Genomic DNA, 25,970 nt, shown 5'->3' on the forward strand with positions numbered 1-25,970 from the left:
TTATCCATTGCATAGAACTAATGAACGGGTAAAATATTCAAAAAACGGATCAAATTTCCCCAGTTAAAATATTTTGTAGAAAAGCTTTGTGGTGAGGGGACATTAAAAAGTTAAATCAAAAAGTATGTTTTTAGTAGGCGTGAGATACTGTTGAAAAATTTATAATATCACCATTGTTGTTTCAGAGATGTGTAAAATTAGAATATCAAATACATGAAAACGATTAAAAATGATCTCAATGATAGTCCTGCACTTTTGTGGTTCATTTTATGGTCCACTAACATTTTGTATGACACTTGAACCTTAAACCAAAACATTTGCATGCACATTTTCATACATTACTGATGCGTTTAAATAAAATTATCTGAATATTCTTATTAATGCAAAAAAAAAAAAAGAAACAAGTTTTGTTGTTGTTGTTGTTTGTATCGCCCACAATCGGTTTTGAGATAATTAGTAAAAATGTACAATAATATGTTTAAAGCTTAACACCTACACTAGGTCATTACTTGTAGGAGTAAACCTGAGTGTACAGTGTCCAGTTGTTGTTCAATTCAGGAAAGAAGGTTAAAACGTCTCAGTAAAATAATCAACTCACTGGAGGAGAAAGGCAGAAAAAAAACATGCATGACTTACAGGATCGACATTCAAGTTTAAGAAACACAGATCATAACCATCATTATTTTGAATATTCATTTATGTTTTTCTTGCCCAATTTAGAAAGTATGTTGCATTGCTGAATAAAAATATATCAAACATTTTTAAAAATCAAGCCGCAGACTGATCACATTTGTCATGCATTCTGAACATCCTAAATGTTCACTGCAAATAGTTTTTTATAAGGATTCACAACTCTCTGTGCTCACAGACACAAACAGAGTGCACTTTCTGCTTTGCAGGGAATAAAACTGTAATTAGATGCTGATGATGTGCTGTGGCAAAACAGATTTTACTTTATTATATGCAAAAAATTAGGTAGACGGAAGAATAGTTTATTCCTAAAGTAAAAGACAATTTTCTTAATCAATGTTTAACTTTAGCTTTAAAAAATAAGACAAATACATCATTACCTATTTATCTTAAAGGCGCAATGGACGATTTTTCGGCGATTTGAGAACGCAGGCGGAAGTGCGCATGCGCACTCCTGATACGACACACGTGCGTTTGTTTATCAGCGCGACGGATCGCATCTCTCGTCTCCCGTAGAGGGTGGCGTGTGTGGATTTGGAGTCAATAGAAGTGGAATTGAAGAACGTGACAGAGGATCATAGGACAAAGGAGGAGGATGAACAGGAGACAATATTTACAGTGTAAAGAACAATATTGAGTGATGGGTCCATGTGGATTTCTTAAATCAAATATCTGATATTTGACATTGCCTGTTTCGATAATTAAAATCCATAGCAAGGCCCACAAATCTATTTGAAGTTGAAGTAAAGATTGCAAATTAACTTCTCACTTATAAATAACAACAAAAATAAGAATGTAATGTATTTATCTGGTATCAAATCAAATCAAATCAAATCAATTTATTTTTGTAAGGCCCAAAATCACAACAACAGTTGCCTCTGAGGGCCACAGGGAGAAATGAATCAACAATGTCTGTGGTGGCGAGGGAGTCAGACAATGTCTGTGGTGGCGAGGGACGATGTCCCAGGGTCCTCTGTCCTTAGACTCTCCTTCTCGGCCAGGAAAAACTACAAAAAAAACCTCTTTGGGAAAAAAGCGTAGAAACCTGGAGGAGTTCCAGTGAAGGAGAGATCCGACTCTCACAGACGGACAGACGGACACGAGGGAGACTGGAGCTGGACCCACTCTTCAGGCAGATGAGGGACCGTCCACACAGGGCAGGGACCACTTCACCAGGAGAGGGGCATCTGGGTCCACAGGTCCTCAGGAGTGAGAGAAAGAAAAAGAAGGCGGTGAACAGTTTGCAAGTGGAATCAAAAAATAAATATTGTTTGATAGCATAAGTAGTCAGAAGAAGAGGATAGTGCTCAAGCTGTCATACTTCCCCCAGCATAGTTACTCCTAGGGCAGCATAGCTAAAGCTGTGAGTTTATATTTCTGTTCCTAACTAGTCTGACCATAAGCGATTTCAAAGAGGAACGTTTTAAGCCTGGACTTAAATGAAGAGACTGTGTCAGCATATTTAACATGGATCGGGAGCTGATTCCATAACACAGGAGCTTGGTAGCTAAACGCTCTACCTCCTACTGTGCTTTTAGAGACTCTTGGCACCACCAGAAGGCCGGCATTCTGAGAGCGAAGAGCTCGGTTTGGATGATATGGTTCTATAGCATCTTTGAGGTAGGATGGGGCCATGTCATTTATGGCTTTGTAGGTCAAGAGTAGAATTTTAAATTTGATTCTAGACTCGCCAGTGAAGAGACTCCAGCACCGGCGTAATGTGCTCTCTTCTTTTTGTTCCTGTCAGTAATCTTGCTGCTGCATTTTGAACCAGTTGAAAGCTTTTTATGGAGCTTTTAGGACACGCTGTGAGCAGGGAGTTACAGTAGTCTAGTCTAGACGTTATAAATGCATGGATACGTTTTTTGGCATCACTTTTAGGCAGGATTCTTCTGATTTGGGCTATGTTGCCAAATGGAAATAGGCTGTTTTAGAAGCTTGATTTATATGTGCTTTAAATGAGAGCTCCTGGTCAAATAAGACTCCAAGATTTCTTACAGTTGAACTAGAGGCTACACTAACATTGTCCAGTGTGACTATCTGCTCAGATAGAGCGTCTCATAGAGACGCTCTATCTGTATATACAAGCATTTGTTACATAATTGTGTAAACTTACTTTACTCATTGTTCTGTAAAATAAAAAGAAAGAAAGCACTATGAAAAAAATATTGGTGCAGTATTCTGGTACTGGACCTTTGAAGGGCTATTCAACTTCATTTTCCTGCCTGTGGGCCGAAGGTGCAGAATATGCCACTGTTTCAATTAATTAAGTTACGAGTTAGTGCAATAAAATAACTATTCATAATATTTTTGTGAGAAATAAATATAAACTGCTTTACCAACATTGATTTGCAAAATTGTACTGAAAAGTACTGAACCAGGTCTGAACCAGGACTGAACCAGGTCTGAACCAGGTCTGAACCAGGTCTAAATCAGGACTGAACCAGGTCCAAACCAGGTCTAAACCAGTTTTGAACCAGGTCTAAACCAGTTCTGAACCAGGTCTGAACCAGGACTAAACCAGGACTGAACCAGGTCTGAACCAGGTCTGAACCAGGACTAAACCAGGACTGAACCAGGTCTGAACCGGTTCTGAACCAAGACTGAACCAGGTCTGACCCAGGACTGAACCAGGACTGAACCAGGACTGAACCAGGTCTAAATCAGGACTGAACCAGGTCCAAACCAGGTCTAAACCAGTTTTGAACCAGGTCTAAATCAGTTCTGAACCAGGTCTGAACCAGGTCTGAACCAGGTCTGAACCAGGACTAAACCAGGACTGAACCAGGTCTGAACCGGTTCTGAACCAAGACTGAACCAGGTCTGACCCAGGACTGAACCAGGACTGAACCAGGTCTAAATCAGGACTGAACCAGGTCCAAACCAGGTCTAAACCAGTTTTGAACCAGGTCTAAACCAGTACTGAACCAGGTCTGAACCGGTTCTGAACCAAGACTGAACCAGGACTGAACCAGGACTGAACCAGGACTGAACCAGGACTGAACCAGGACTACCAGGTTGAAATCTGAATCAAAACAGGTTGAAAGAAGAAGTAATCAAGGACTAAACCAAGACCAAACGCAGTCTGAACTAGCGCTTGCCCAGAATGAAACTTTTTTCATATTTGGAAGATGGGTCGAGGGCCACATTCATCACTTGTAGGGCCTGATTTGGCCCCCAAGCCTTATGTTGAAAAGCCCTGGGAAAAGCCCCTTATTAAAAAACACATTTGTCTTACTGTGAGTGGCTCGTAGCTTCATAAACGTAACTCATACTTAGCCTTGAGTCTCCTCCTGCTTGTTTCTATGGAAATGTTGTTCCTGTAGCAATAATATTACACAGAAGAGCATAAAACGTATGTACTATATCTGCACGGAAAATGTTCAGAAGTATGGTTTAAACTTGTGATTTGTCATCTCCAAAAAGTTACATAATGTTACTTTAAGCATACAATGACAGGCCCTTGACTCAAGCGTCCCCTAGAGTACTTCACGATAATTACACTCACAGTCTGGTGCAGTTGAGCAGAAGCATTCACACTTTCCACCAAAAACATTGTTAAATGACAGTTACATTACTGTTGTTATGAAAATAAGTACGTCAGGGATGTCCTGTACGCTCACAAGTCTGTTCCCTCAGTCTTAAGCTTTGTATTCACAGTAAATATTGTCCTCTGACGCTGCCCAGGTCTGGTCACGTGGAAACACAACACTGTCCAAAGTCTGGAATACAACACCTTCTCTGCGCCAACAGAATAATACTGCATTGTGCAAAATACGTCACATTACTGATATTCGAGTTTACTTTATCTGCCATTTGTAGTTTGAAAGCAACATTGGAAAACCACATTGGAGTGCACAACAAAATGGAATAAAACGTACAAGACATCAAAAGTACCAAGAAACAGTTTCAATTCTATTTTTTCTTCACTAACAAAAACTTGGCAAATGTAAAACTATGTCCCGAGCGTCCCACGAAAAGTGATGATTGAAAAATAACATGTGTGTCTGCTTTTGTTTACGCCAGAGTTTCTCAGGGTTAGATCATTGAAATGTATAAAATAAATAAAAATAAATTGCGGTCAACAGCCAGTTCAGTCTGAGTGGAGAATGAAGTACTTCTACTCAGTGGGCGTGAGGGCGGTTCACCAGAGGCCGTCTCGCAGCCTCAGATGCTGATCATCACTCTGCCTCTGCTCGTGCTTAAAACAGGGTAAACAAAGTGCGGACATGCAGTGTATGTTATGTGTCCACAAGCCCAGAGCCCTGAAACAAAGAGCTTCACTGAGCTCTTGCCCTGAAGCTTTAGGGCCGCTCTCCGAGAAAAACATGGGCAAATAGTCAATCTTTTTTTTTTTTACAGTGAGAAAAAAAAGCATCGTATTCAGACTCTCACCAAACATTGACATGATCTTTTTTTGGATTCACGACTTGGACCGCTTGACACAGCCTCATGCCCTAGATACTTGCGACTTTACTTGGACTTGTGATGTGGGAACATTAAAAGTCATAAAGACTTCAGTATGCACTAAGATGGAAATAACCAGACCTTCTTAAACCCCACCCTGTCCCACTGGTGAGCTAATGAGAACCACCTCCTCATCATTGTGGAGACCAAGGAGATGGTGGTGGACTTCCGCAGACGCCACTCTGCTGCCCCCTCACCAGTGAACATCCAGGGAAGGGACATGGAGAGAATGGACTGATCCACCCTCGCTGTGTGAAGGAGAGCTTTCACTTTCCTTCTGCTGCTCTCAGACTCTACAACAAACACTGTTAGCCCAAAACATGTGTCATTCAGCTTCATAATCATGTGCAATACTGTTATACTCATGCGCAATACTGTGTCATAATGTCCTTATCCTGGTGCAATATTTTTTGTCTGTATAACAGCTGTAAATAAGAGTGTTATTTTTACTAAGAGTATAAGAGGTTTTTTATAAGAGTTTTTCTAAGAGTGTTTTTTTTTATTATTTACTTCTGTGCCTAATCTGTTTCTGTTCCTAATCTGTGTTGAAGCATAAAAGTCCCCCGCAATAAAAAAAAAAAGGTATAAATAAGTAAAAAAAGTAATTTAAAAAAAGTCCAATAGCTATATAAATGGAATTTTGTATGTTTAGTGACTAATAAAAGGTTAAAATAGTTTTAAAATATTATAAATCTTTGGTATGTATGTGTGGTTAGAAGTAGTAGCTATGCCAATCTTGTTTTTTAAAGTAGAAAGTAAGATGACTTTTTGGCTATTTAAAGTTGAGAAAACAATTCAAATGTACGAGTTCTATGAGGGTAATTAATGGTTTTACATATTACATTGTAGAAGAATAAGTTTTGCAGTCTTGAACAAAAGCTGTGAAGTATATTAGCATAAAGCAAAAACAAAAAAATGGAGTAGAGTGTGGGCTAAAGAGGGATAAAAGCGCGTTATATGATCAGGCCTGTGCTGCGTTACCTTTAATATGAGGCCCATTATCAGCCAATTGAGCTTGACCTTTCAGCTCGTCCTTAAGTGGAAAATGTCTGTGCCCGACGCGCTCTCATGGGAGTTTGGTTCACATTACACATCAAACTAGTTATTGTGTTTTTGTGGAAACCGAATGAATGTCCACAGAAGACGGATGTTATGATTTTGTGCATCCGTGTGATTGTGGGCATACGGAACAAATGTGCAAATGTGCAAATAATAATAATACTCATAATGGAAGGGCAATTTTCTGCTCATTTGAAATTCTAATTTAGTTTCTGAAGCATTGTGCCTTTTCATCAAACAAACAAGAAACCACGAGAAAGACGTTTGACTTGGTGGAAACATGTAGTTATTAATACCCTAAAGCAGGCATGTCCAAACTAAGGCCCGGGGGCCAAATGCGGCCCTCAGACCAATTTTTGTTGGCCCTCCAGCTTCCTGCTATGTTGGCCCAAACAACAAAAATTGGTAAGATTCAGGCATATTGATGTTATACCAACCTAATATTAATGTTCTAGGTCTAATTAAATGTGTGGAGGCTCATCGCAATTACATCAAATGCAAAATTTCAAATGATTCATTTTGTCATTCAACAAATTCAACATTGTCAAGTTGTTTGTGGCCCTCTGCCCCGTTTAAGTTTCAAAATAAGGTCCTTGGTGAAAAAGTTTGGACATCCCTGCCGTAAAGTAACTGTATGTAACTTTTACGAGGTGGCACGTCACTGGCATGATTCCACAGAAAGAGAAAGTTAAAATCATTCTTCAGAACATTTTCCATGGAGACAGCGCTTAATTACATTACAATTCAAAGGCCAATAGTACTGAGCCCATTATTTCATCAAAGCACATGTTAATAAAATGGTAAGATTTGATTTGGGTTGATAACTTTGACAACTATCTAGTTGTTTAAAAAGTCCCAGACCACAGACAGTCCTTTCCCCGTGTCTCACTTTACAGTCTGTGTCCATGGTAACCCAAGATCTAACATAAGGGACTGGATTAAATTTTGACAAGGGGGGATCTGACAATACTGAGAAAGATCAGCTCGGAAACAATGGAAGTGTTCAAAGAGGCTCGGTTTGTGCAGGAAATTAGCTTCATCTGAGAAAAACCTCTCTCCCATCCTGAACTTGATATAGAGATGGAGAGAAAAGAGGCGAGTGGTTCTTTCAGCTGTAAAACATCATGTCGAGAATGGGCAACAAATGCAAAGTGCAAGGAGACTGCAGGTTTGCTTTGTGCTGCCATCTCGGCTTGGATCTTCTGCTGCCAAATGTTTGTGGAGTGCTGGGTCTTTGTTCATGCTAAAACTCATCCATCTAGTGTCTAGTATGCGTCCGATTTTACACAGCAGCCTCCCTCGGGTCCATGCGTGCTTTGTTAGATGTATTGTATGGAGAATAAAGCTTGTCCATCAATATGAGTTTTTAGTGAGTAATGCTACCCGCGCCTGTAACACACTGTTCAGTGAATATATTGCTGTTTGTCCATCTCCGGAAGCTGTGGTCTGATTTATACTATTAGTGCGCTTTTCTTGGTTGAACTCGTTGCGTCATCCAACATGAGACTGAGTTTGGAGCTGAATGAATAATTTTATTGAAAAGCTTTTCTTTCAATTCCAAGGCAATGTGCTGGATGTTGAAACAGGCTATTTTGAATGTAGAATGGGCCCCATGTCCAAACCGTTAAATAGTTGTCATTATGTCGGTGTAATCCCTCATTCGTCCAGGCGTGTTCCATAGTAGAAAAAAGCTTCAGTTGTAGTCATCTGGACTCAGTTAGAAAAAATAGACGTTTCGACTCGCATCCAAGAGTCATTGTCAATAAAAGAATTTAGGTCGAGAACTCCGATATTTATGCTATTCAGTGGTAAGTCCAGCCCATTGGGAGGAGCCTTCCTGAAGAGGAAAGAGTTGTTTGTTACAACAGAAACTTACCCTCTTGGTATCTACCGAGCCTATTCAACCCTTTAATGGGCTATTAGTCTCTCCTTTGTCTTTGTGAGACCCTGGCTCACCCACCCTGAATACCTGATTAACATCTAAATGTCCTGGTACTGGTCCTCTACCTCTCCAGGGGTTCAGGATCCCATTGTACACTACAGGAAGATTGAACCTTAGACCTCCGTTTCTGTTTAAAGAAGGTTTTTCTTTTTTAACAAAAATAGCTTCCTTCACTCCTCTTTCAAACCATCTTTTCTCCCTGCTTAAAACCTTCACCTCACCGTCTTCAAACGAGTGATTAGAGGCTTCAAGATGGAGATGCACGGCGCTCTGCGGTCCTGAACTTGTATTTCTTCTGTGCTGATAGCACACCTTGAGCTCTGTGTTGTAAGGTTAACCTTACAACACAGAGCTCAAGGTGTGCCCACCAGCTCACAGGGCAAGAAGAAAGAGGAAAAACATGTCCGAAATGCCCTCTCAGCCTGTGGTTACCCCGCTTGGGCTCTCAACAGAGTGAAGAGAACCAAGAAGCAGGACAAAAGGGAAACTGAACAGAGAAGGAAGGGTGTTTCTATCCCTTATGTCTCTGGCCTGTCGGAAAAACTGCAGAGAATTTTTAGACAACACGAAGTCCCTGTTTATTTTAAACCAGGAAACACTTTAAGACAAAAACTGGTTCATCCTAAGGACAAGTTACCGACTCAAAAACAGAGCAATGTAGTTTATTCGATCCAATGCAGTGAAAAAAGTTGTAAAGAACGTTACATAGGTGAGACTAAACAGCCTCTACACAAGAGGCTCTATCAGCACAGAAGAAATACAAGTTCAGGACCTCAGAGCGCCGTGCATCTCCATCTTGAAGCCTCTAATCACTCGTTTGAAGACGGTGAGGTGAAGGTTTTAAGCAGGGAGAAAAGATGGTTTGAAAGAGGAGTCAAGGAAGCTATTTTTGTTAAAAAAGAAAAACCTTCTTTAAACAGAAACGGAGGTCTAAGGTTCAATCTTCCTGTAGTGTACAATGGGATCCTGAACTCCTGGAGAGGTAGAGGACCAGTACCAGGACATTTAGATGTTAATCAGGTACTCAGGGTGGGTGAGCCAGGGTCTCACAAAGACAAAGGGGAGACTAATAGCCCATTGAAGGGTTGAATAGGCTCGGTAGATACCAAGAGGGTAAGTTTCTGTTGTAACAAACAACTCTTTCCTCTTCAGGAAGGCTCCTCCCAATGGGCTGGACTTACCACAGAATAGTATAAATACCGGAGTTCTCGACTTAAATTCTTTTATTGACAATGACTCTTGGATGAGAGTCGAAACGTCTATTTTTTCTAACTGAGTCCAGATGACTACAACTGAAGCTTTTTTCTACTATAGTTGTCATTATATTTCATTTTCAAATACAAGCAGTCCGGGACCAATTTGTTGAGCCAGGTCTTTACTCTCGCGTTCCACCTCTGCGGAATCTCACGCTTTGGGCCAAAAAAAGAGGTAAATCTGCAGCAACTAAAACAACTGTGTCTAGAGCTGTAGGAGTGGTTCTACTGATGTTGACACACTGGCCTGAGATTCAAGGTCTGGATTGCAAAAGTTTTTCACCAGATTGTAAAAGATAATCACATGTTGAAACAATGTTTAGGCTTGGAGAAACAGGACTTAAGGGAGTAAGGAAAAAGAAGTTATTATAACCAGGAAATTTAACAAAGTTATTAACATCAATTTCTATATTAGTTACTAAATTAATATTTATCAAGATAAGGTAATCTTATTGTGACAGGAGGCAAAACACTATCACATTTTTAGACTGTCCTGTCGCTCAAAATATTGGACTGAATTTCCCAATGCACTGCAGTCTGTTTTTGATATTCCTTCTGAGTTTTAGAACTATGTATTTGGGCCTCAAAACTCCTGCCATGGACACAATGAATGGATACCTTTGGAATGTACTTTTGGCGGTAGGAAAAAAGACCATCACGAACAAATGATTGACGCAAACATCATCAACGATCAAGGACTGGATGGACATAGTAACGGTAGTAGTATAGTAAAACATCCAGATTTGAAAATAACTTTGGACTAGTTGCTGTTTTTGAATGTTAGTTGATATTTTATTTCTTATTTCTTTGCTCTCTGTTCGGTTTCTGTTGTGTTCTGTCCTTTTTATTTTTACTACTCATGTTTCTGTAAACTGAAACAAATAAAAAGAAGAAGCCCCAAATGCCCTGCGTAAATCACTGGGACCTGACTGGAATTATGTCTGGGACCACAGCTGTACGCACACACACTGGCACGCAGGTGTTGCCTTCATGTGAAAACAATGCCCTCACACATTGGTGATGGTCAACAGGGCACATGCCTAAGTAATATACTTGTTTAATACATTATACAGCATTATGGTACATAACATAACACAGAATCCCCGCGATGCACAGTGACTTCACCAGTTTACTCACACTCAGATAAAGCCAAGTTCCACTTTCATGAGATGAGGAAACATGGATTAACCAGTTTAATTCAAATTCTAATTAGAATTAAAATTTGAATCATTTAGTCTTAGACAGTATTTTGCTTATATCATCTCTGTTAGAATATATATAGTTTTGCTCAGGGCAAAACCAGCAATCAATGGGCCCGCTTGCAGTTCCCTAGTCGTCCAGAGTGCAATAGCACCCCCTGCATCTGTAGTTCTCACGGTTATACATAGCTCTGTAATTACAGGGCCTTCCCACTTGAAACAAAGCCCAGGTCAACAAATCTGCAATCTGACAATTAAACAGCAAATTAAGAAGATGCTTTGTTCACAATAGCCTCAGAAAATTGTGTCATTACTCAACTCAGAAGACAGGTTTGTGGAGCCACTCCATACATTCAGATTTAATTTGTTATTTTGCTGGTTCTACGTTCCCCTGGAGATGATAGAGGTTATGCATAATACATCCAATATACCAGGGTCTCATTCTGTGCCAACGGAGAGCGTTCCATCAGAACAGGCAACAGTTAGAACTGTTTCACTAACTTTTCCACAGATTTTATTATGCTATTTGAGGGATAATTAACTTAACAAAACAGACAGTCTTTCATTCATCTCCCACAAAGAATGTTTTTAGACTATATGATTATAATGGCTTTTTCTCAGTCATAGTTAATCCCCCCACCATTGTTGTCTCTTACTTCAATGTAAAGCTGTAGCCGTTATAATGGCAGATTGGTCATTTTAACCTGCTCCAGGGTTTTGAACGAAGCTGTTCTGAAATTAAATTTTCACAAAAAAATACTTAAAATAGTTACACCCACTGATATTATTTAGTGTGAAACAGTTTTTTTTAGTTTATGTAGTTTAGTATTTTCCCTTATATGGCCTTAATTAAAACAAGAGGATCAGACAAACTCCCCTGTTTAAGCTGAACTCCAAAATTGGGACCCATGATGTCACACTTAAAGGACTCATATTATACAAAATTGACTATTTTGACAATTGCATTTAGCTTCATTCCTGTGAAAGTCCTCGCGCTCCAAGCGTTAAAAAACATTCTGAATTTCCTGTCAATGACCTTCTGCACAGTTTTTAAGTCCACAAAGCATCACTAGACTCGTTCTAAGCATTTCTGCATCGAATCACGATCAATACAACTGCGAGCTTACATTAGCATGTTGGGGCAAGCTTGTGTTTGTTTATCTCCCCTATGTAATTCCCTCTGCAACTAATGTTCAAATCTATTTCAACAGCAGTTGCCTTGAAGGGCAATATAAACAGTTTAAACAACGTTCATAAGAAATTGGCATCCCCTGTCCTTAAACAAATGTCCAAAAGTCTCCTCTTCTTTGACCCTCCTTCTCGGCAAGGAAAAACTACCGAACCTCTTTGGGATGAAGTCCTTGAGGAGTTCCTCAGTGAAGGATAAATCCGACTTCAATTTGCATGTTGACTGTGGAGCTTGATCCACGGAGGAGGACAACCAGATCTTCCAGGAAGATGAAGAACAATTCGGCAGTTGAAGTAGAGACCATTTCTCCAGGCAGTCGAGGAGCATCTGTATCCACAAGTTTGAATGTGGCTGAAACAGAACCACTCCCTAAGGGAAGAAGGAGAAGGAGAAAAAGATGTGAACAGTAATGAACAGACTACAAGTGAAATAAAATGTAAAATCTTGTTGATAGGAAAAGTAGTTAGAAGCAGAGGATAGTGCTCAAGCTGCCAAAATTCCCCCAAAACTGGGAAACTGTAGCTTTTATTTCTGTTTTTCTGTTATTGTATATTTAATTAATTTGTTAATGTATATTTCATTTGTATCCAGACATTGGGCCAATCTTATCAAGAAAATACATCACTTGGTGTCTGGTATGGAAATTTCTGGATTGGTAAAAAACAAGACATCATCTGTCCCATAAATTGTAACACGGTGGATTGTTTCTGATGGTTGTATTTGGAACCAACCTCAATATTTTTTCTATTAACCCGGCTTTCCAAAGTCAGTGGATTTTCATGCTGAACTGTCGTGAAGCCCCAATATTTTTTTATTATTAAAACATCTATTTGAGGTTTGCTCATTGCTTTCAATAAATAAGGGCAGCTACCAGAGGTAAAAGCTTTCTCAGCGTCCAAACTTATTATTACAGCCTTGGCCCAAAGGTCAGTTCCAAGTATTCAACACAAAAATAACACAACAATTTACAACTGGCTTCTTTTGTACAGTATGACCAGTATTAGCCACCAAATCCATTACTTCAGGATATAGTTCCATTTGTTCCCTGCCCATGTAATTGTAGGGTAACATACTAGTACAAGTACTGTAAGGTTATGAATGTCCACCCACTTGTGAAGGAGGCGGGGCATTCAGGTTTAATATTGATTAAAGGATTGTTCAAGAATTCAAACATGACACACTGCCTAAGTGTGGGTAAGTTTGAATCGTATTTTTAAGAGAAGAATGGGGCACCAGCCGGATAATCGGCAATTTAACAAATCCGATATCTGGATTAATTAATTAATTAGAAATTAATTTGCTCGTTGATCTAAAGGTTTGAGAACGTAACCGTGACATTGACCCCTTTTCTGGAAATGAAGGAACACACACCATATGTGGGTTATGAAGATTTAATGACCAAAGAATTAAACAGATAAATATGAATTAGGAATATGCAAATGAGTCGATAACAGATGGAAAACACTAGACATGATGGTTCTAGATCTATCTAGGTGTGTGTTAGAGTTAAGTCTAAGATGAAATTCAGCCTGTGAAGTGCATTCATACGAACGCAACCAGAAGCTGTGATCCTGAGGAGACGGGCCTGCTTGGGGTCCAAGGGCCTGCTTGGGGTCCAAGGGCCTGCTTGGGGTCCAAGGGCCTGCGTGGAGTCCAAGGGCCTGCTTGGGGTCCAAGGGCCTGCGTGGAGTCCAAGGGCCTGCGTGGAGTCCAAGGGCCTGTGTGGGGTCCAAGGGCCTGCTGTGGAGTCCAAGGGCCTGCTTGGGGTCCAAGGGCCTGCGTGGAGTCCAAGGGCCTGCTCTGGAGCTCGGCCCTGACGTTGTCTGGCCAAAGAAGGACTGGATCGGTTTTGCTATCTGCGTTCTCCTTGGCTCTGAGGCGTTCTCCTTGGCTCTGAGGCGTTCTCCTTGGCTCTGAGGCGTTCCTGAATGAAAAGGCCGTCGTGCTGCTCCACCGATGTGGCTGATCTAAAAGGCTGTGGACTTGAAAAGTTGCAAAAGGTCCTTGCTTGATTTTGCGTGATGCAGCATCAATCACGTTTTAAAAAAAACGGGCACAGGTTTCTTAGTTCCGGGAGGGAACATTAGCTTCTCTTGGAAAAGTCTTTGTCCCGTAGCGTAGCATCGCTCAGCTAACTAGGCCCGAGGCCTGCTCCCAAGGCCTCATGGACCTTGCTGGTGGGACCCTGGATGGAGGGTCGAGCTTTGAAAGAAACTCGGATGGAACTCGCTCTGGAGCTCGGATGGTACTGGTCTGTAACTCCCTGCTCTTTCCTTTTGTCTCTTTCCCCGCGGGGGTTTTGGCGCCGTGGCTTCAGCCAATCAGCATGCACGCTCGGGTCAGAGCTGATAAGGGAACGAGATCTGGCTTTAGGCCACAAGAGTTACACAAAAAGGTAAAATTGTCCACAAAACAAGTTATGAAACAGTTAAAATGACATGTTAAACACGATGACACAATATGTACATGTAAAGTCATCTGGTGGACACATTTTTGCAATCTGATGATTGTCTGTTAAACCACTAAAGCCGCGTAGTCTTTCAGCGTTTTAGCGTTTGTCTTGGAGAGATCGTTACTCTCTGTAATCCAAAAGGAGTCATTTGATGAAGAGTTATTTTCAAAGTTCAGAGCGTCTCTGTTGTCGCTATCACGTCCTCTTTCTTCTGAGGGCAGTAAAACTCCACACGGGCAGTAGATAACACCTAGCCCGCATTCCTGTCACCATGGCAACAGGGGGAGGACATCTGCATATCCTACATCCCCCCCTTTTGTGGCAATCTTCGCACATGATACGAGGTTGGCACAACTTGGCGCTGATGAAGATGTTCATGGTCCGTTGTCACAGAGGTGGCTTGGTTCTACGCTAACTGTGTGGCAAGTTAGGCTAGGATGTGCCTCACTAAAGCTAAGGTGTACATAGACTAATGTTGGTTGAAGTCTTTAAATGCTAAAATAAATTTGCAAAATCAAAGTTTTGCTAATTTATTTGGAGAAATTTCAGCAAAACTACCTGTCTTTGGAGGTGGTAGCTAATGCTAAGCTATTAGCTGAAAGCTGATAAAGGCTGTGTTCTTAGCAGGGAGCTAAGTTCACTGCTATTAGCGATGGCAAATAGTAGAGAAGTTGTGGCTATGCACATGAATTTATCAAAATTTTGAGATTCATAAATTTTGAGATAGCTGTTGAGCGATTTACCGAAGCAGTCTTATCAAAACAAGCTAAGGTTTACATCAATACAAGAATATTTTGCAAAAATTGCAAAAAGAAAAAGATTTTTGAGCAAAATCTGAGAATTGTTTGTTTGCTGACTGTATTGAACTCTGTTGTTCAGAGTTTGGTTGCAGTCATATTGAAAACATTAACCTCAGTAAAAGAAAGGTGCATAAAGATTAGTTAGAGGGTTGGAAAAGAGGTTAGTAGAAGTTAGAACTGCTCCCCCCGTGGTTGAAGAAGGGATTGTTGTTTAAGCAGCTCAGCGTTGCTTGTGTAGACGCTGAAAGGTTTGTGGGTTTAGGTTCACAAGGACGGGCTTTACCCTATTTTGTGTCTATTTACAAAACAGAAACTGTACGTTTCATGTTTATGTACAAGAGCGCAGCTTGAGCTCTAAATAAAGTCTGTTGTTCTGGACTTTCGTTGGTCTGTTTCAGGTTTTGGGGCAGTTATGAACTAACCATTGTACCTGGCAAAATACTATGCTGTGCTGGTGTTGTTAAAGCAAGTATTTTGTTTTTCTGCGTCCGCAGGATTGGCTACAGGTGCACCTGTTTCTCGTGTCTTTTATCACATGCTCTTAAGCATGTAGACAGCAGGGTTCCTCCTAATGCCAATGTCTTTGTCTTGTTTGGGTGCCTTTGGGACTTGACAGAGGACTTTACTGACTGGTTAGCTACCCCCCTGTGGTTTTGACACATCACGAGGGCAGGCGAAGTGAATGTGTCTTGGAACACAAAGAGCAGACACTGTAGGGCCTGTGGGCGGGACCAAAGGCCGATGTGCATTAAGGAAATCTCACGAGCAGCGTTTGTATCAGTGATGACAAGAAAGGAAGATCAGGGCTGATGCAGGTGTGACATTGGCCGACAGGGAAGATAAGGAGTGGGTGGAGGAGGGGCCAGAGGTGGTCACAGAGGCTGCAGCAGAAGAAGGGGTGGGATGGGTGGGTCTGGGTTGAGCAGAACCATGAGTTGTGAGCTTAGGTTCTGAATCAGCCTAAAAAGAGAGTGTCATACTTGATAACTGCTGTGCTAAGACGATTCATTTTGAGATTAGTCTTGTTTGTCAGGTTAGTCTTGTCTAAGTCTGTCTGTGGGCGTTTCTGCTCCAGTGGAGTCGTGTCCCGGCACAAGACGTTGATTTGGGCTCTTAAAGACATGTTTTGTGTCAATTTGAGGCCTGTTTTTCTATCTTTCTGATCCCTGTGGTTTGGGAAAGATCTGTGTGCCGCTGAGGCGGTCTTATAAGTCTGACTTTTGTTCTTTCCGTTCACAAAAGGCAAAGGTTTTTGCACTTGTGCTGAAAGTGTCAGTTGTTTAAAATCGATTAGGGGTTCAAACCGATTAAGTAGATCTTGACCTACAAGGAGAGGAATTGAGTTGAGTGAAGACAAGAAGAAGGGATGGACTACAGTCACAGGTCCGATTGTTAAGCGGATTCGAGCCATTTTGGTGAGGACAATGTTAGTGTCCGCGTACGGCTGGACTTCAAGGGAGCATGAACTGCAGTTCAGTTTTCTTCCGTTCACATCAATTGCTCTCTGCAATTTGTTGAAAAGCATGTGTGACATCACACTGATGTCAGCAGCTGTGTCAAGTATTGCTTCTTGTTGGAGCTCGTTGTCAAGGATAGTGGGCAGATAAAGTTTTTGATCTGGGCCCTTTTTAAGAAGGTTGCATAAAAATCGTCTGAAAGGACGTTTGGTTTGGCCGTCAAGTGCATAATAGTTTTGAAGTTCGTTTTCTGAACTCACTATTTGTGATGCACTGTTTTGACTAAGAGCATGTTTTGGTTTGATGCTGGGTCCAATTTCTGCTATGTTAAGCTCAGATTGGTTAATTGGGCTTAGCATGGGCTCTGGGATGCCCGGGCAAAGTTTACCATCCTTTATCAGCTGTTCAGACTGCTGTAAGGAGGTTTCCACTTTGGTCTGATGGTTTAAAGTGGCTGTCGTGACTAGCTCAGTTTTACCATCACTGTAAGACAGGTCGGTGTCTTCACCTTCAGAATCACTGCTTTGTTGCTCGTGTACTTCTGGTGAGATTGTTTCAAAGTTTTTGTTATACTTTGATTTTCTGTTCTTATCATGGATGGTGAATTTCCCTTTTGGAAATTATGTTTAGTTTTGCAACTCTTTGCATAATTAGGGTCTCGTTCACGCTCATTGATATGAACTGTCTCAAGGTTGTACAGTGTGCTCACACGCTTTCTATGCTCTTGTTGACTAGGGACCTGATTTGGATAATTTCTTCGCTTCTTTGTTGGGCGAGAAGTTGTTTTTGAGCTGCAGGTGTCACAGTCTGGAGTCTTAAACTGTTTTTGGCAGTTTGACTCGAGATTAGAGTCCTCAGTCTGCTCTCTGTGGTTTAGCACTGATTGTTTGTGTTTAATAAACGCTCGGTTAGCTAATTTACGCAGCTGGCGACTTGTCTGTGTACGAGGACATGCAGCAATACCAAGGTGATAGTTGGTGGTGGGATGAAGATTTTCAATGAAGAGTGATTTGAAGATCAAATCTTCCTCCATTTCAAATTCATTTCTAGGACCAAAATATGTCTCACGTAGCCTGCAATAGAAAGCCAGAGGAGACTCCTGTCGAGATTGCTTTAAAGCTGCAAGGAGGAATGTGTTCTGCCCGTCTGAAAACTCTTCGGTGAGAGCTTTGGTCAGAAGACAATAGTCAACCTTGACATGGGAAGACTGTCAATGAATTTACCAACATTCCGACAGGAAGTTAATTTTATCAAAGCGATTTTGTCTTTTACTGTGGCATGGGGGAATATTTCCCAGAAAAATTGAACTTCCTTCAGATAGGAGTCAATTTCAGGAAGCGACCCGTCAAATTTGGGTTCAAAGCGTGAAATTCTCTCTGCCATGCGACAGAGATCTTTGAATGAGACGCTGTAAATAGTGTCATTTCTGCCACCATTTTCTGGAGTTGATGTTTCTGATTTAAAATGTCTCAGCTCTAAATTGGTTTGATCAAACTCCTTTGGAGCTGTCTTGTTTAGCTCAGCGCGTGCTTCGGCTAAATCCTGTTGTTGTTTGGAGATGATTTCTCCTGCTTTGTCAAGATCTGAATATGCAGAATTCAGTTCTTGTTTGACCTTTTCATGTTTTGATTTCATGATCTTCAGGTCATCTGAAAGAATGTTCTTTTCCTCTTTGAGAGATGCAACTTGTGTGGCAAGTTCATCCTTTTGTTTCTCTGCATAAATCAAAGCTTCTTCTTTCTCCTGAAGTTGCTTATTTGATTTTTGTAGTTGTAAGTTCCTTACAACTGCCATTTGTCCCAACGGCTGGGTTAGGTTATGGTCTTGTTGACTTTCTCTTACAGCCCCATTTACCAAAGGCGATGCTTGGTATTTTAATTCAGAGCGGTCAGGTGTTTGCAATTTACCCAAAAAGAGTTTTTCAGCTAAAATCTCTAAAACTCGGTCAAGGACGTCTCCCTGACCAATAATAGAGGGTGCTAGGACTTCCATTTTGTATGGAGACTCTAGTCTGCTGCTTTGTTAAAACTCATGTAGCAAGAACATTTGAAATCCGCTTAATTAGGACAAAGGTTGAAATTTAGCAGTTTATAACTGTCCAGCAGTCATGCAGCTAAAGGAAGTGGATGAAGTTTCACAAGTTGCCTAATCGTTAATGAGTTGGAATTAACTATTTAGGTTTTGTTTGTGAATTATCAAATTGGTTGGAATTGCTTGGATGGGAATTTATCACACTGAGGATTGAATAAGCTTGTAACGTGGAGTCGTAAACAAGCTGAAATAAATCAAATCAGATGAACTGATAAGATTAGAAAGGGTTAGAGAAAAGTCAGCTGGTGAAACACTGAGAAGAGAGGAGAGGTTTGTTTTCAATAAACCTTTAACCAAACTCACAGAACGTCTCCCCTTTTTCCTTGGTGGGAGGAGCACGCGGTGTTCACCAGAAGCGGCGCCGGTAGGCGGGCTCAGGGAAGTGACGTCATTGAGACGTCCCACTCTCCGAATTTGAATCTTAGACCCCCCTCTGGGTCTCTGGTTCTGCAGGAGGGTAATCTAGCTCAGAGCACAGACAAAGGGTCGTAAAATCAGCAGGAGTCTGTGACGTGTCACAGAGGAGAGGGATTTTGCAGTTAGTATTTTATAATTCCTGGATACTCGCAGACAAATTAGTAATCAATACTTTGCAAGAAATATCGGTAATATACTATAATACTGGAAACTCGCAGCTATTAACTATTCACCTAAAAGGCCTTAAAAAAAATTCTATTCAGCATAGAAAAATAATGTATGCCTGTGCAATACATTGGACTAGTCAATATAAAGAAAAATGTGGCACCTTTTTCGGTATCACAGCGATCGCATAAAAGGAAGCTAGTTAGGAAACTAGAAGCTAGAAGACTGCTCAGCAAATCATGGACTTTTGGCATTATTTCCGTCACAACAGCTTTTGTTTGCTTAGGTCAATAACTCATCATTAGTGATTCAACATTTCCAGAATAAGTTTACTCACGTCCTCGCACGGGGGCATCAATTATGTAGGGTAACATACTAGTACAAGTACTGTAAGGTTATGAATGTCCACCCACTTGTGAAGGAGGCGGGGCATTCAGGTTTAATATTGATTAAAGGATTGTTCAAGCATGACACACTGCCTAAGTGTGGGTAAGTTTGAATCGTATTTTTAAGAGAAGAATGGGGCACCAGCCGGATAATCGGCAATTTAACAACTCTAAAATCCGATATCTGGATTAATTAATTAATTAGAAATTAATTTGCTCGTTGATCTAAAGGTTTGAGAACGTAACCGTGACATTGATCCCTTTTCTGGAAATGAAGGAACACACACCATATGTGGGTTATGAAGATTTAATGACCAAAGAATTAAACAGATAAATATGAATTAGGAATATGCAAATGAGTCGATAACAGATGGAAAACACTAGACATGATGGTTCTAGATCTATCTAGGTGTGTGTTAGAGTTAAGTCTAAGATGAAATTCAGCCTGTGAAGTGCATTCATACGAACGGAACCAGAAGCTGTGATCCTGAGGAGACGGGCCTGCGTGGAGTCCAAGGGCCTGCTTGGGGTCCAAGGGCCTGCGTGGAGTCCAAGGGCCTGCTTGGGGTCCAAGGGCCTGCGTGGAGTCCAAGGGCCTGCGTGGAGTCCAAGGGCCTGTGTGGGGTCCAAGGGCCTGCTGTGGAGTCCAAGGGCCTGCTTGGGGTCCAAGGGCCTGCGTGGAGTCCAAGGGCCTGCTCTGGAGCTCGGCCCTGACGTTGTCTGGTCAAAGAAGGACTGGATCGGTTTTGCTATCTGCGTTCTCCTTGGCTCTGAGGCGTTCTCCTTGGCTCTGAGGCGTTCTCCTTGGCTCTGAGGCGTTCCTGAATGAAAAGGCCGTCGTTCTGCTCCACCGATGTGGCTGATCTAAAAGGCTGTGGACTTGAAAAGTTGCAAAAGGTCCTTGCTTGATTTTGCGTGATGCAGCATCAATCACGTTTTAAAAAAAACGGGCACAGGTTTCTTAGTTCCGGGAGGGAACATTAGCTTCTCTTGGAAAAGTCTTTGTCCCGTAGCGTAGCATCGCTCAGCTAACTAGGCCCGAGGCCTGCTCCCAAGGCCTCATGGACCTTGCTGGTGGGACCCTGGATGGAGGGTCGAGCTTTGTAAGAAACTCGGATGGAACTCGCTCTGGAGCTCGGATGGTACTGGTCTGTAACTCCCTGCTCTTTCCTTTTGTCTTTCCCCGCGGGGGTTTTGGCGCCGTGGCTTCAGCCAATCAGCATGCACGCTCGGGTCAGAGCTGATAAGGGAACGAGATCTGGCTTTAGGCCACAAGAGTTACACAAAAAGGTAAAATTGTCCACAAAACAAGTTATGAAACAGTTAAAATGACATGTTAAACACGATGACACAATATGTACATGTAAAATCATCTGGTGGACACATTTTTGCAATCTGATGATTGTCTGTTAAACCACTAAAGCCGCGTAGTCTTTCAGCGTTTTAGCGTTTGTCTTGGAGAGATCGTTACTCTCTGTAATCCAAAAGGAGTCATTTGATGAAGAGTTATTTTCAAAGTTCAGAGCGTCTCTGTTGTCGCTATCACGTCCTCTTTCTTCTGAGGGCAGTAAAACTCCACACGGGCAGTAGATAACACCTAGCCCGCATTCCTGTCACCATGGCAACAGGGGGAGGACATCTGCATATCCTACATAATTATACATTAACACAGAGGGTGCTGAAGGTGCACTGTGTGTCACAGTCCTTTCTAGTGTTTTGTACATGTTTTATTCATGAGGTTATTTATGAAGCAGTGGGATTAGTAATAACAAGGTGCAGGGAATGAACTGATTAATAACGCTTCTGTCTATTTCCAGGCTGTTTGTCTGTGGTTCACAGAAAAGCCTGCATTTTATAAACAGGACTGTTGTGTCATGCACACAATTGATAAAAAAAACTAAACTAAAAGTTTATAAAATGCACTAAAAATAATAAATACGACCTAGAGCCATAAATAAGAATATAATATACAGAGCGGGAAGCTATCTATCCAGGACTTATCTGAGGCATTTTGTTCACATTAAAGGTTGAATGGCCGATTTTTTTGACCCAAATCTGAGTCTTATTTCCTCGTGGCGTGGACTGCCGATTAGTCCTGCCACGTATGAATCACAAAACGCACCTACCGCCCACCTGCAGCCGCGCGCGGCTCGTCCTCACGAGCAGCACGTTTCCGCGTGCCTAAGCGCATTGATCTATCATAATATTGTTCCCTCAGTGTACGGGACAAAATTAAGACGAAGAAAGACAGTTCGAGCTGACTCAGAAGAAGACGGAAATCTACGGGAGACGAGAGATGCGATCCGTCGCGCTAATAAACAAACGCACGTGTGTGTTGTATCAGTCCGCACGGGGGAGTGCGCATGCACACTTCCGCCTGCGTTCTCAAATCGCCGAAAAATCGTCCATTGCGCCTTTAACACATATTCAGAAAAGTTTGATGCTGCGTTAGCGTATTTCAGTGTACTTTATTACATGATCAGGTGATGCCCCTTGAAGTTAGTCAAAACCCATTTCCAATAAGCAGAGTTTAAGAAATGCCATGGTGGATTTTTTTTACAATTTGCTTGGGAACATGCTCCCATATCATGCAAAATCGACTTTTCAGAGCTTTTAACCTTCTTACAGTGCTATTGGTGCCTCATATATGAGCTCAAAGTGTTTTTTTGATTGATTCCGGCAGTTTTTAGCGAGAGTACAGTCTATATCCTTTTCCTCGGATGAACAGATGGACGGGGCCTACCCCAGCAACGCGTCATCGGTGTTGAGTGCCGCGGCACACTTCCCTGTTTCAGCCCATCCTGCAGGAAGCACTCAGTACCTGGAACACGCCTGGAACATGGCTTCAGTGCATATAATGAGGGAATTAGTCAGAGTAATGTACAGCTAAAGGCAGTAAAGGCAGATGTTAATGTATGCTCTCTAAAGAAATTTCTAAAGAAACAATTTGAAAGAATTGTGATACCAGGCTGTCAAATCAAGAATGAAACACACTGGACTTTACTTTAGACACTTTTAGCTTTCCACTGGAGAGAAGATGATTCATATGACCACAGTGTTCTGTCTGTCCACAAAAGCATGCAGCCAACTCAATATGTGTCTCACCCACGGGGATACCCTTCAGACATATGTTTCAGAAGGCCAGAGCAGACTGATCTAAAGCATTGTGAAGCATTGTGAATTCAACTGTCTGAAATGGCACATTTGTCTGTACTAGGATTTAATAAGACATCTGATGGTGTATTCATGTGCAAGTGTGCAATCATTTAAATGGGAGATTTTAGAAAAATCTTGCCGCTATAATAGTATATGAAGTGGGTGGATTTGTGCACAATGTTCATTTGCACCAACAAGTTAACAATGCACCAATTCTCTTGGTGAGCTGAAAACGGTTTAGTGTCTGTGTAGAACGTATATGATGTTGAGATGCTCTATCTGGCGTCGCTATTTGAAACGTCTCAACTAAAACATTATTTATTTATTAAAAGATAAACGATAATTGACACACTCTAGAAGAAGACGTCAGTAGACAGTGGAAACACATATGTGACTGAACGTGGCCAATCCAGTTACATGTCTACCCGGAGACATTTTGAGTTATTCACAGATTCTGAAAGTGTGAATTCAAAGCTTCCCAATGATGTCTCACTCATGTAGATCTGATAATATTTGAGTAAGTTGTGGTCATTTGAATGTATACAACTCTCAAACCCATTCACTGAGAAAACGGCTTCCAAAGTTTCTCACCGGAGTGAGCCCAGAGTCACAGGGGGGCTCATTTGCATCTCATTGAGATAAGCCCTCCCCCCTGTCAAACTGACACCACCTTCCCCCTACAGCTGTCACTGAAGACTCAAGGAGTGTTGTTATTGATGGTAACTGGACTTGAATCAGAATTAGAAGTTACTGTATTAAAATGGAAATACTTGGATTACAAAAGGCCCTGAATAGAATCAAAGAATCAGAATGAGAATAGGGTTCATTGCATTTGTCGATAAACATAATTCACAGGTGATTCACCAACAATGGTGCACTGAATGATTCAACACAAACAACAAAAGATAAGATAAGAGCCTTTAATGTTACAACGCAGTAGATACAGGGGGAAAGGACAGTAACTTATAGGAAGTTTAAAAAACACTCTTAATAGAAGAACTCTTATAAACAGATGCCAGGGCCAGGTATACGAACTGCAACGGGTCCATGGCTTTGAATATATGAGATATGAGATATGATATGTACACCACCAGAGTCCAATTACATCAGAGATCACATCCTCATCCTCTTCTTCGTCTGTGCACTCTTCTGTGCTGTGACTCTCGGCTCTTGGCATCAAAGCTGTAAACAAATAACAGGACATTTAAGAAATGGCTAACTATTTCACATAAAACACTCATTAACTATTTATTTTTTTTAACACAATGTGAGAGTTTCAATCTAAATACCTGAAGTGCTGATAACTCTTGATCTTTGGAAGCCGTCTGAAGAAGGGACTCAGATGCTTCTGCCAGTCCAAGTTCTTGACAAACACTTTGCTATCCGCCGTTCCAACAAGCTGTGGGATATTGAGGTGAGACTCAGGAGAGCTGTTTTCCACTACCTGATGACAAGGGCGACACTGTAAAAAAATGAGAACAGAAGAAACATATCTTAAGCAGAGAGCAGCACTGAAGTTTTGCCAGGCTAATGTTTACACATTACAGTAGTCAAATAATATAAACTAACCTCAGCGATGTCTTCCAAAGTGTCAACCCTGGTCTTCATGTATGCTCGCTTGATAATCTGATGATCTGTGCGTGGCCTGCAGCTTCTGATGTGTGGGAGAAGCTGTTTCCACAGTGATCTGAAGCTTGATGTACAAACTGCAGGCTCACCTGAAAAACAGATGTTGCTTATGGTTAATTATACTCTAATCATTAAAACACGAAAATCACCAAAATAATGTTTTACACTTACCACGCTCCTTAGCAGACTTCACGTAGAGACAGGTCATGTCAGTCAGGGTGTCTTTGCCAATTCTGAAAAGGGGGATAAAAGGATTAGGGTTAACAGTAATATGGGAATAACACGCTTCACAGATAACAGTTCACATTGTGACGTTAACGGTGTATTTAAGATGCAAAACGCGGAGATATTGGGACATCTGCCATCGGCTAGCGATGCTAGCTAGCTCACTTGAGATAACACTGCTCGTAAAAGCAAAACACTTGCAGAACAGCACACCAAAACATAAACATACACTCGAGTTTAAAACCGGCGCACATTAAAGTGATTAAAAGCGGGTGTTTTAGTCGCAAAGCTTACCTGGTTCAGCTGTCCTGTTGTCTCTCCCAACACCGTGCACAGAGAGACACACAGGAAGCTGATAATGGCCAGGCAAGCGCGTGATTGGTTCGAGTGACGCAGTGCGTAAGCCACGTGACCAGAAGTGGTATCGGGAGTTGTAGTTTTTTTCTCTTCCCTCGCCGAAAAATAACCCATAACATAGCAAAGTTTAGCTTACAACTTAGCTCCGAATAGCTGCGTTTAGCTCCAGGCGTTGGCGCTAACAGCCGGTTTAGCACCATAGAACACACACAAAGCACGACCCACACAACCCACGGGCCAACCCACGCCGAAAAATAACCCGATAACATAGCAAAGTTTAGCTTACAACTTAGCTCCGAATAGCTGCGTTTAGCTCCGGGCCTAACAGCAGGTTTAGCACCATAAAACAGACACAAAGCACGACCCACGGGTCAAGAAATACTACATAAGTATATAATTTGTACAGACAAAACGCCGAAAAATAACCCGAAAACATTGCAAAGTTTAGCTTACAACTTAGCTCCGAATAGCTGCGTTTAGCTCCGGGCTGTGGAGGTAACAGCCGGTTTAGCACCATGAAACAGACACAAAGCATGATCCACACAACCCACGGGCCAACCCACGCCAAAAAATAACCCGATAACATGGTGATAACAGCAAGTAGTCACATTAAGCCCGTATTGCAGAGTGCACTGAAGCAACATGTTAGCTTAGCATTAGCTCCACCGGAGCAGACAAGTAAGATTCTAAAGTGATCACGAGACCGCCTTAAAACACAGCGTTAAAGCAATAATTTAGTAGTAAAGTAAAAGTGTACCTGAGTAAACAGTTCCGTTGCAATGTAGTCCAGGAAATGTAAGCTCTGAAGACTGTGCTCTGCAGACGGTCTGGAGTAATGAGAGAAGCACACAGGGCACGCAGAGCACGCAGCTGGCCATGCGGATCACAGCTGATTGGTGGAAAATGTAAACAACACGTTGGCTAGAAAAAGGTGACGCCCCCCAGGAGAGCAGGGAAAAGACCCGAAAACTCCACATTTTTAACAGCTTAATGTATACGTTTAAGACAACCAATAGTGTTATCTGAAGCACACAGG

The 25,970-nt window shown here is 41.6% G+C and overlaps 1 protein-coding gene across 1 annotated transcript in view; it reads right to left on the minus strand.

Annotated features, from left to right (window-relative positions):
• Positions 1–15,923: 15,923 nt before the first annotated feature.
• Positions 15,924–25,970, minus strand: part of LOC140355860 (uncharacterized) — a 36,238-nt gene continuing 26,191 nt past the window's right edge. The window contains exon 9 of the mRNA XM_072440500.1: positions 15,924–16,011. Coding sequence (XP_072296601.1) covers positions 15,924–16,011 — 88 coding nt within the window. The remainder of the gene's footprint in view (positions 16,012–25,970) is intronic.

This window comes from Eucyclogobius newberryi, unplaced genomic scaffold, assembly GCF_026437365.1.
Source record: "Eucyclogobius newberryi isolate DKJ021-1_F unplaced genomic scaffold, fEucNew1.0.hap1 SCAF_12, whole genome shotgun sequence".
Taxonomy (NCBI): domain Eukaryota; kingdom Metazoa; phylum Chordata; class Actinopteri; order Gobiiformes; family Gobiidae; genus Eucyclogobius; species Eucyclogobius newberryi.